Source organism: Aspergillus puulaauensis, chromosome 1, assembly GCF_016861865.1.
Source record: "Aspergillus puulaauensis MK2 DNA, chromosome 1, nearly complete sequence".
NCBI lineage: Eukaryota > Fungi > Ascomycota > Eurotiomycetes > Eurotiales > Aspergillaceae > Aspergillus > Aspergillus puulaauensis.
The window spans coordinates 2,084,170-2,096,264 of record NC_054857.1 but is presented as its reverse complement, the minus strand read 5'-3'; the positions used below and the strand labels follow the sequence as shown (position 1 = coordinate 2,096,264).

The window sequence follows — 12,095 nt, the reverse complement described above, 5'->3', positions numbered from 1 at the left end:
ATCGTTTGTTTTAATTATCTTTTATTCTCCTAGATACCTCTTGTGTACTTTTAACAGCACTAAAACTTTTTCACAATAAGCGAGGGTTTTGAATACGAAATCAACGCGGTTGCCTAGCATGGCGAGTGAATTGATACAACATATAAACAGCTGAGTAATATGTGACTTCCGTGTTTTTGGCCATTGCCGTTCAATGGGAAACCTATAATTAGACCAAAATCAAGAAGAAAAAGAGAGTTATGACTGGAAAATGATACATAGTTGTGGTTGATGTGCCATTCGTCCCTTCGCCAGCGCTGTTGTTAAAAGTCACTGAGGCGCAAAAAAGTGATCGTCCTCTGGCTGGACAGTTTTAGTGTCCGCAGCCTCTCGTCTCCCTCGTTGACAACCAAGTGATTTGTTCAGCCCCGAGTCCTTTTCCCCCTTTACGATACGGCCTCATTTTCTTCTCAGTCTTTTTTTTAATCCTCTTTAATCTGACGACCTCATTGAATATCGGCAGCCATTGTCTTTTTGGTTGTTTATGACTTCCAGATTGCTTCGTTGAGCCTGCATAGCGCCTCCCCGAACTCGTATCCGTGTCTCGTCTCCGCTACGCTATTCCCGACTTTCTTCACCCAATTTTCTATTTAATCCTGCTATCACGGTTCGAGTCGAGTCGCCCACCCGGAGAAGAATAGACGGATTATGTCGTCTGGGGGTTCCTCGTCCGGGCCTCAAGCCGGCAGCAGCAACAACAGCTCTGCTGCCGTAGGCTCAAGTTCGCCGTCCGCGCCCTCTGGCAAAAGCGCCGCGACTCCCCCGAAAGTCGCTGCCGATGATGTGTCGGTTGAGCTTAAAAACATGAAATCTGAACGCAGCCCTGCGCGGTCAATCCCGCTGGGTGAAGATATCATGCAGATTGCTCGAATCGGTGAGGTTTCGGTTATGCAAAAACTGTTTGAGGAGAAAAAGTTCACCGCGAACCATACGGATGAGGAGGGGATTACTCCGTTACATGTGCGTCTGAATTTTTAGAGGATTGCGATTCATATGAGGAATAACCATGCTAACCATGAACTTTGCGACTAGTGGGCCGCGATCAACAATCAATATGCGATGTGCAAGTTCCTACTTGAGTCCGGGGCCAATGTAAACGCGAAAGGAGGAGATTCAGTTGCCACACCCGCGATGTGGGCAGCTCAGCGGTGCCACTATTATATTGTGCATCTGTTGCTCCAGAACGGAGCTGATCCACTTCTTACCGACGTCCAAGGCTATAATATCCTCCATCTCGCAACGATCGACGGAAACGCGTTCTTACTCGTGTTGCTCCTACACCAGGACATACCGGTTGACGTTGTCGACCAGCAGGGGCATACGGGGTTGATGTGGGCGGCTTATAAAGGATATCCGGCGTGCGTGGATCTGTTCTTGCGCTGGGGCGCAAACCCGAACGCTGTTGATGACGGTGGTCTGGCACCTCTCCACTGGGCTCTTGTCAAGGGGTCTTTGCCATGTGTTCTGAAAATCCTCGAATATGGTGCCGATCGATTTGCGACAACAACGGATGGCAAGACGCCGGCCCTAGTAGCACAGGAAATGAACACAAGGCATGTCTGGTTCCGTTCCCTAAATGAGTGCGGCTACGATGTGGAGGGGAATCGGAAGGTTCTTCCCATGGGTTTAGCCCCCTACGTGAGGGACAAGAGCATCATGTCTAAGTTCTTCTTCCTCTGGCCGTTCCTTCTGATTTTTGTGGTTGTATGGATCCTTAGCCACATGGTCATCTATTTCGCCATTCCCATTGCGATTGTGGCAGTGTTTGGGCTACAATGGGTGGCCAAGAAGGCTGCCAGCCAGGGTCCTACTGAATATCGGTTCATTCAAAAAACGGTAAGAGCGAGTATGTCTTCCGAAGCTATAGCAATACGCTGATGTTTTTTTTTTTTTTTAGCCATTCTTGGCTGGTGTTTTTGCGGGCTCGTTATTTTGGGTATTTATCAGATATTTGCTCTATGTTTTGCCAGGTAAGGGCTTATGCACAACCTTATGTTTCGCGTGTTGTACTAATATATGAAACTGTAGCGACATACTCCACGCATCCCTTTTTGAATATAGGTTTCGCTATATTTTTCTCGTTGACGACGTACTTCTACTTCTACTCAATGGTTGCGGATCCAGGGTATGTGCCGAAGCTTGGCAGCAGGAACCAGCAAAAATCGGTGGTCGGCGAACTGTTTGACGAGTGGAAGTTTGACGAAGAGAACTTCTGCGTCTACTGCATGACTCGAAGACCCCTTCGTAGCAAACACTGCAAGCGCTGCTCCCGTTGCGTCGCAAAACATGACCAGTAAGACTTGGCCAATCCGTCTCCAAATGTTAAGACTAATTAATACATGCAGTCACTGCCCCTGGATTGATAACTGCGTCGGCGCCAACAACTTGCGGCAGTTTGTTTTGTACATTCTTTGTTTGGAGGTCGGTATTATCTTATTCCTGCATTTGACGTTCAATTGTGAGTACACATCATTCCCGGCGGCCTAAGAAAGACATTAACATGCGTAAGACATCAACGGGCTGCCAGCACCCGCGGAACCGAAGTGCAACGTCCTGAATGACCAGATATGTGACTTTGTGCTTCGCGATACCTTCACTCTTCTCCTTGATATTTGGATAGCTATCCAGCTGGTCTGGATCACTATGCTTGGCGCCGTTCAGCTGGTTCAGGTCTCTCGAAATCAGACAACGTACGAAAACATGAGAGGGCACTCGATGGATCGAAGCTATCCCAGCTCGCGGGCTTTCGCTTCCGCCGTTACAGCGGGCACGACCTCACTCGACGCCGCCGGTCTTTCAGCTTCTGGTCAAGGCCCGAATCCTGCACTGGGCCAAGGGGGACACCGTCACCGAGGCGGCTGCTTAAAACAATGGTCTTCTCTGCTCGGGTTTGACACGTTCTTTGCAACCGCCCGCGAGGGCCTCCGAGATGGTCCTCGCGCTGCACGGCCCAAGAATCCTTTCTCACGCGGCATCGCCACTAACTGCCGAGACTTCTGGTGTGATCCAGCACCTTATTTCGGGAAGCGAGAACCCGGCTCTGCAATGCTTGGTGGTGAAATTGTCAACTATAACCAGATGTACGAGTCTCCATCAAGAATGCACCGTAGTGGCGACTACCGGAGCGTGGCATACGAAGACGACGTTGTATAAAGCGGATTTGCACTCGATGTTTTGATTGACGAAAAGCGAGTCCTGAGGGGGATATAATGTTACGTCTGTTGGGTAATGCGTCGGGGTTGTTCTTTGTATAATGGTTGCATATACCGTTCCAAGGTTCCTATTCGCCTGTATATACTGCGAGACATGATTAACCAACCATCCACGATAATATAGTATTCTTAGTACATTTTCCCCCAGGCTGTCACACACCGAGTCAGTTAACTCGCGAGTAGCAGAACCACCCGACAGGCCGACCCTCCCAGGTTGGGAGTACGTATTGTTGACGAGTCCGCAGGGTAAATGAAAAAATACACGTCTTGGAGCCTGTAAAAAAAAAAATCCATAGAAGAGTTCCACGATTTACCATTTACAGACGAAACCGAAGATCCGATATCGCACACATCCGCCGTAAATTTCAGATCCATTCTTGCAAGGTCCGTTTCAATACTTAATAAGCTAATAGTAAGTTTCAATGTCTCAGCTGCACCCGCATTCGCCATTCATTTATCATTATTCATTAGTTCATTACCGCTTTAGCGCGGCATTTCAGGTGGGAACTGGAACTCAAATCCCACACTAGCATCTTATCTCGGCTAGAAGGGGCGTTTGATGTTGCGTTTTTGGGACCCCGGATGGGGCCACGCGGGTTGTTGTCTGGTTAGGGAGTCCGCATGGCCAAACTTTCCGGTTCTTCAAAGTGAGTTCTGGGGCTTGGCGGTGGGAGGCGGAAACCTAAACGACAGAAATGAAGAATCATGGTACGTAGTTAAAATGTTCATTCATGTGGGAGAGAGCCTAGTCCAAGCAGGTTAAGAAGCTTTGGAGCCTTGGAGGCAGACCCCACGACGGCCATGCATCCATATATGTCCGTGTTTATTTTATTTTCCGTTATTTTTTTCTTTTCCGGTGCCGAAGGAAAACCTGGATAAGCTCTTCACGGCATCGTAAGTTTGCCAAAGGTGGAGACGATTGATTTGATTGATTTGATTGATTGGGGCTTTTTACGAACGGAACGTGCAACCATACCAACTTCACAGAACAAGAACGAAAGTCCAAAATCCAGAATACAGAGTAGTAGCGCTCTCAATGAGTCGTGCGGTATGCGAAAGTACCTCGTTGTACGACCATTCAATCCAAGCACCCGCTCCTTCGCCTCGGCCTTATACGTATGAGGAAACTATCGTCGACTCGCCGAGTCGTCCGATGCAGGTCAGTCGGGGCCTTCCCGCTGCATCTGCGCGAACGGTACAGTCCATGCTGGGATTCAGGTCCACGGACTGGTACCTACCTTAGGTAAGGGTCTGGAATTTCTCTGGCTGGCGATCAGCATACGTATAGAGTTAGCAGCTGTCAAGTCCCAGCGAGTCTATTGGCAGTCGAAACTCCAGAGATCCTGACAAAGGGCTGCTTAAATCAGACCACCAATCCTACCCCGGGTACGGTCGCGGTCAACAATCAACAATTTCCCAATCCATCTCCGAGTGTGAACCGAGGTTAAAAAAGAAAAAACGAAAGAAGAAAAGGAACACGGCACGATCGTCAAGCCGCCAACCTACCAGGAGTCGGGCTCTTCAAGTCGGTGAGTTTGTTGGTTGAATTTTGCTTTTTCAATTAATTCGAAGCAAGGCTGGGCTCCCGCCGGCTCAGGTTTTGTAGAGTATGGACTATGGAGTCATGTTTCTTTGGTGCAGTGGATACTCTCGCACGCAGGAGTCAATAGGAATCCGTGTGCGTGACCTGGCAGTCAATTGGTTACGTAGGAGCTGATCAATCTGATATGATAATTGTTTCTTAGCCGCCGTTTCCCAGCGGCTCCTTCGAGCCAATTGCTGGTTGCTCGTGGCGGACCACAAAAAAGAAACAGATTGTGTGCAAGAACAATAATGGATTATTATTAATTTCTGCAGCCAGGGAGCCAGGATCACCATCCTCCCAGACCAGCGGGACGCCGGGACCAAGCAAGAAGGAAGAATGGAAGGATTCAATGGTGCCATCAGATAACAAGTTGAAAATTTTATCTGATGATCAGATTATCGGAACCACAATCCAATCAGTGGCATTGGATGGGTCTTGGGCTGGGCAAGCCAACGCTATTTTGGACCTCGTGTGAAAACGACCCAGTCTCGCTTGTCACCCCTGGCAGTCATTGGTTATCCTCAATATGGATTTCTCGCTTCGTCCGTGATCTGCATTGCAAATAACAACCAGTGTCTGAACTTTTGGACTTCTCCGAGGTCTCTTCCTCCTTTTTTTCTTGTGCGGTTGCGGCCGACTGAACCTGGTCTGGTCTAGTGTGGGTACTGGAGGTCGGGACGAAGAGGGGCAAGAACTGCAGAAACCTCTGTGTGAATCTGCCTATGGCGAGTTGGCGACTCGACGGCCGAATCAGTGGTGGACTTAGGCGACCCTTGCCACCCTTACCATGCATTAGAAAGAAGGTGAGAAAGGTAAATGAATAGTGAAAATGTCTATATAACCAAATAAGATTACACAATAAATGCCAAGTGGAATCCATCTTCTCCCTCCCACGTTAATGTACTCCATACATCAGCCAAGCGGGTCCACCAGCTCTTCGTCAATTACTTTTTGGGTGTGATTTTTTTATTTTTTCTAGAGCATAGCGCGGAATCTGGTGTCCGGCACCGCCGCGTTCTCAAGTTGCTCTCCGAAAATCGATTCCACCATCTCGCCACCTCGTGCGGCCAGAACCGACAGGAGACTATCGCTCAATCCATGTGTCTGCTCATTGCTGCCCTGTAACCAGATTCCAGCGTTTGCGCTAACTTTGCTCTGATCTAGGTCGACGCGGTAATCTCGTCTCGGGGTCCAACGATCCTGGGTTGCCGGTCGCAGCTGTTGTACCTTGTTAAGGAGCTGTTCGTGGGCGTTGCGGTTGTAGCCCGTGGCGACCATGAGCGCGTCCACCTCCAAAACCTGCTTTCCGTCGCCGACGAGGCTATCGCTACCCTCCTTCACAGCCTTGACGTGCAGTCGCATCCGTCGCTTCGGTCCATAATGCTCAACACGTGTAATCTTGCGGCCGGGGAGGATGCGATGCTGCCATTGGGTCTCGTCGGGGTTCTTGACTCTCTGGAGATACATCTCATTGTAGATTTCCTCAATCAACTCGATTCTGACAACGCTGTAGTTCGTGGCTTTATCGGCCTTGAGGGAGCTTTGGCGCTCGGCGGGCGAGAGGTTGTAGAACTTGTCGGTTCTTTCGGGGTTGAAAACTTCGTTTACACTGTCATTGAATTAGTCTCAGCGGGTGCGCGCGGAATGTTAATGACTTACAAAGGCGAATCATCACTGGGTCTCATGGCAGTGTCTCTCATGATGAGCGAGGTCCTGGAGTTGGGATACCGCTTCTGGAGATCTTGGAAGATCTCAGCAGCACTTTGGCCACTTCCTAGGACTGCGATGTTGTAGGGCTCATTGTTGTCCTTGAGCAATGTTGGGAGGGTAGTGCAGTACTTCGACGAGTGCATGATCCTGGCGTCTTGAGGAAGCTCGGCTGGCAGCTTCGCAGTTCCTCCGAGGGCAAGCACAACCTTGCGTGCGCTTCTCGATGAGATTTCGCCGGTTTCCACGTTGCGAGATAGGACTGTGAAGTAGTCGACGACGGTGCTATCCGGATTTGACTTTCCGGGTACCACCTCAATCACCTCCTCGCCATAGGACACGACATCGGAGAATTGCTGTGCACACCATCGCATGTAGTCTTCAAACTCCATACGGGCCGGTGTAAAGGTACTCAGGTTGGTGAAATGGATCAGGCGATCATTCTGATGAAGGTAGTTGAGGAAGGTGAAGCTGCTGCGGGGATCACGGAGGGTGGCGAGATCCTTAATAAAGGATATCTGCATTCTTGAGCCTGGAACCAACATGCCTGAGTGCCAGGCAAATTGTTTCTGGCGTTCCAGGAAGGCCACCTTCGGCTGCCAGCCGGAGGTGGGCGCGCATTTGTTCAAGCATGGATCGAGGGCGTCATGCAGAGCAATCGCAATCGATAACGAAGCAGGTCCGAACCCCACGCAGAGGAGGTCGTGCAGCTCGTCCGGAGGAGTTGGCCTCAGTCGCTGAGCACCACGTTGCTGCGCAAGAGACATCTTGCGATAGCTCCGGAAGTCAGCCTCGGGTTTCCGCTCAACAGGTTCCATTGGTATGGCAGGCGCCCTTCCTGTAGAGAAGAAAAAATAGAAGCAAGGGGGGGAGTTGTCGGGCTATCAGAAGAGCAGATCGGAGGGAAAATAGAGCTTGGAGAGAAAAGATGGGATCGTCAGAGAGGTGGAAGGGGACTGCCCGTTATATATGGCTGGGGTGGAAATCGAGCAACATGGGAAATCAGGCCCATCATGCGAGCAGAGGTTCCGCTCTCGTAATATGACGGAAATTGCAAAATTGTAGAATCGTACCAGAATAAAATACAGTGGGAGCCAAAACACAGAGAGGGGGTGGAATCATCTCTTGACAGCGGGCCGCCAAATGGCTTGTAACTTGTCGATGAGGGTAGCTGGGTTCCACCAGAGCACGAAATGACGATTCACAGCTCTCTGGGAGCCGTAACACGCCACAGCGAGTGCTTGGCCTTGGCCCTTGAGGCCTTGACATCTTGTCTTGGTCAAGGGAACTCTTCAGCCAGGGCCCCGCAGTCCGAGCTCTCGGCCCATTCAGCCCGGCGAGGAGGTGGGATGATGAACACTAGATCAGAATCCGCTTCTGCCCGATGTCGGGAATTATTCTCACTTGCCGACGGAGTTGTCTCGTTGACGAATATCTCAGCTGTGCTACTCTTGGTGAGGATGAAGAAATTGTTCCTTCCCCTTGAGCATTTGCGTATATGCTGCGTCAGAGAGTGAGGCCCAGCATCATTCGCACGTTCTATGCAGGCCAATATGTAAGAACTCGAAACAGTGGGGTATTTGAGCTCTGTTTCTCTGCATGTCTTCCTGCTAACAGTACAGGATAATATGTCTACGAAGTAGTTATCATATATATACAGATCTAACAACCACTATTCCAAGATCCAGACATTCAGTTAATCGGTTTTCTAGCGTGCATTGTTCTTGTCCTTCCCCGCACCAAAATAGCATATGAGACGCTGTTTAATGTCAATCTTGCGCGGTACAATATTCCTATTTGATCTGAGAAGAAAAAGAGAAAAAAAAAAAAAAAAAAAGGGAAAAACAAAATCAAGCAGCAAACATCGGTCACCAACAACCAAAATATTCCTGTATGCCACAAGCTCGTATCCCATCCTCTCTACTTAATGGGCCTCCCAACCTACCATCCGTGGACCCTGAAGGAGCTGGCTGAGGCCTCTGCAAGCCGACAAGGATCGACATATACATGGAACGTCGACGTATCAACAGCGACGCCTCGTCAATTACTTATACATGGTAGATGCCAGGCCTCTCCCCTATCTATGCCATCGCCCAATACAGCCCCCCTTCCCAGGACGGAACTGGGACAAGAACCGGGACCAAAGCATAAAATATTCAGAAAGCTTGAAAGGTATTAAAGCTTGGCCAAGGTCGTAACTGAGCGGGGCCTCCTTTTTGGCGCTTGTCTCGCGTCCACACTAGTTCCTGGCTTTCAGCAGTGGCACTCCTCCTTATTTTCCTCGTACGTAAGATCCCACGCCATATCTCATCTATACTTCTCAAACGGGGCGTCCCACTCTTTAAGATCTAATCTTAGTGCCTCCGATTAGAAACGCCTGCATCTTGCTTGGTCAGAACGCCCAGAATTCCCTCCAGATGGGTGCGAATGCCACTACCTAATACTCCGTACTAATAGTACAGGCACCCCCACCCATCCATCATCTGTGCACATCACTTTTATTATGGGGAGATTCAGATTGTCATGTTCATTATTTCGACCTACGTGTTGCCTGGCTTTCGAATTCGAGCGGGGCTGGGGCTCTCCCACCCTACCATGCGAACCGTCGAAAGAGGGTAGAGTATATCAAAGTCCCATGGCAAACGGACCATGTCCAAGTCCAACGGCCCAGTGGCCTCGAGTGGCCTCGGTAAACGCCCACAGCCAAGCCCCTCCCCATAGTACTCGGGAAAGGTGCTTGGTTGTGCCCTTACCGCCAGCTGCGAAAATGGATATACTTGTTCTTCTAAGCTTTAGGGCACCTGGTAAATGTATATCGACTATTGCAAACATGAGATCGGAAAATCCGCCAGTAAGTAGATACCTCGAGCATCTTAAATGCCTCTAGGTCCCGTGCGGTTCAGAAACAGGATACTACTATTATGTGCCAAGTTGCGACATATTCGGGAGCTGGTTTGCTTGATGCTAGGCCTGAAAGCCGCAAGTTACCTACGAACGGACTTCAATCAAGCTCATCCTTTTACGGTATCTTTCTCGTTTGTTAAATTATTTGGGCAGCTCGTTGTCGAATGACAACTATGAGAAGACTGCTATGTCTGGTCAATTCCATTACAGGGAGCAATCGGTTACTGAAGGAAGCCAGCCTGTCGCCGTTCAATCTCAGTTAGTCTTTTTATATCATCCACCTGCGGACCGTAATACGATGGCATCGTCTCTCAGAACTAGAAGATTTAGGAACGGAATCTAGCCTTTCGGTTGTGGTAGTCTCCTTGCTCCATTGCCATTCCTTACGGCATCTGACACTTCTGTGCTGGGAATCCCCGGAACCTCCGTGTTCTTTAGCATGGTTTAGAGTATTCTGGATTTATTGAAGATAGCCTCACGGCCGTACTGCGGTTGGGTATTATTCGAATCTTCGCTGTCGGGGTTACCGAGCTGAGATTATTCAACGCAAGTCACCATTGCACCCTGGTCCTCCTATTTCGATGGACTAACGTTCAGCTGGATGTCCGGAATGCAATAAACAGGCTCGAAAACAATGCAGCATCTTGGAGTCTCAACTTCTCAAGGGAATGTAATGCTATCGTGATAAACCTCTATCATCAATAGTCCCTACCCCTTGGATGTAATGTGAAAGTATAAGCAACAGACGCGCCTGCAAGGCCATGCGATATAGGGTTATTATTGACAACCCAGCAGAACAATGTGTCCACAATCTTGAGCAGCGGCCTTAACTAGGGGCTTGGGGATGGAAACAAGGAATTTGAAAGGCCATGCTGCACAGGGATGGCTCGAAATCCGACTAGAAATTGGTTAGTCGATTCTGATATGTCACACTCAGCTCGCGGCGGGTGAGTAAGAGATTAGATATCGGCTAGCAGAACTGGGGAAATACGTATCACCAAACAGGCGGTGTAAGGGATTGTTGATTTAAAGTTGCGCCGTATGCAAGATCCAACTCGAACTAGTGAATCTTTCCCTACCGGTACGGGTACTCTCCAGCAATACTGGCGGGGTGTCTATCCCAACCCTATCGCGGAATTAGTACGATGCTCGGTCTATTGAATACTGAGTCAAGGGCTAAGCGATCAATCTCCTCGATTATCATGATCGTGAAATTTTGGTGTTGCAGCAAAACGCGGTCTACAATATTGGATCCAGGGTGCAGGGCTAAACAGATATATATTTCAGTAGTCGTCAGGGACAACGGGGCTTTCTGTCTCGATAGCCCAGCAACATCGCTTTCACCAAAGTGGCTCTACCAGCAGACGAGGGAACCGTGCCGGTCCTGGTTTACCAACAAGTCTGATTGCCTTACCCCAAACACCGTACAGCGTACCATGAGCGAACAACCCGAAGACATTGTTAGAATCAGCCACCAACCACCAACCACCAACCGCAAGCATCCAACCAATAACAATCCGCTATGACGCCAGAGTATCCGGACTGGATCTTCATCCAGATCTGATCATCAAGGGATGAACATCGCCAGTCGCAGTTACTCCGTACTCTTTGATGCTGTCGATATTCTGGATATGTCAGACGAGGGGGGATTTTGGCCGTCACACGTGGACAGAGGGGCCTGTTGCGATCTTCACCCATACTCCTACAGTAGAGTAGACCAGGTATACATGGCTAGTAACAACCACTACTTGGTAAGGAAAGCAACCCCTAGCAGTTCGTCGACGGCGAAATTGGATAAGCTGCTGCGAAAGTTCCAACCTAATTAGTTCCTCATTTCTGCTCGCGCGGTGCGGCTGGTACTTAATCTTAAGCAAGTCAGAGCCTCTCTCTACAGTGTATTTATTAATATATATATATATTTTAAAAAGGATGACTCATTGTTTACTTGAGGCTCATGTTTAGGTACTAGCTTCGCCACTCAGCCAGCCCAACTGACGATGATGATTCCAGTGGTGCACCTGGTGGCGACGTTACCTGAGCAAGCAAAGCATAGACAGCAAGTTAGTTAGTAAGTAAATAATTGAGGCACACGCAAGGGAGATTTTGGGCAGTGGGCTGATGATCCCGTCTTGCCCGGAGCCCCCGCGTCTTATCGATACGCTTCCCTCCCCATTCAGTGAATCAGGGCTGCACGTATGCCGCCGCGTCGGAATGGGGCCATGGATACAAGTATATCCAAACCAACAAGTTTCAATACATCGCAATATCCAATGTCCATAGTTAGCAGTATTTGGGTATCTTGTTTGATGGTTGGGTTGTAATAATGTCACGTATGGTCTGATGTGGAGCGACGCGTGATGTCCCGCGCTAGTCTCTTCTGGGTGGGCATCAACAACAACTGACGCGACTGTTGCGCGTGTAAGAATAACATCCCAGAGTCCCGCTCTAGGATTGGCCACACAAGAACGAGTGACTCGACGGCTAATGCTCTCCATGTCAGGCACTGTGTCAACTTTTTTCCCCATCAGCCTGAGTCTCGTCCGAGCTGCTGTCCATCCATTCATCGGCCCAATTCCAAGTACTTCCCTCACGCTCCATCTCTCCCGTGCTATTCCAACTGATTAGTATTGCCCTTCATTTGAAGCCTA

At 49.4% G+C, this 12,095-nt stretch overlaps 2 protein-coding genes across 2 annotated transcripts; one reads left to right on the top strand and one right to left on the bottom strand.

Moving 5' to 3' along the window:
* Nucleotides 1–687: 687 nt before the first annotated feature.
* AKR1 (ankyrin repeat domain-containing DHHC palmitoyltransferase family protein) lies at nucleotides 688–3,192 on the top strand (the record flags this gene model as incomplete). The annotated part of the gene is made up of 6 exons (XM_041705152.1): nucleotides 688–999; nucleotides 1,072–1,875; nucleotides 1,937–2,009; nucleotides 2,068–2,332; nucleotides 2,385–2,497; nucleotides 2,549–3,192. 6 exons carry the CDS (start codon nucleotides 688–690, stop codon nucleotides 3,190–3,192), a joined length of 2,211 nt encoding a protein of 736 aa, XP_041550196.1.
* Nucleotides 3,193–5,811: 2,619 nt separating this feature from the next.
* APUU_10829S (uncharacterized protein) lies at nucleotides 5,812–7,361 on the bottom strand (the record flags this gene model as incomplete). Its single annotated transcript, XM_041705140.1, has 2 exons — nucleotides 5,812–6,445; nucleotides 6,496–7,361. 2 exons carry the CDS (start codon nucleotides 7,359–7,361, stop codon nucleotides 5,812–5,814), a joined length of 1,500 nt encoding a protein of 499 aa, XP_041550195.1.
* Between the last annotated feature and the right edge of the window lie 4,734 nt (nucleotides 7,362–12,095).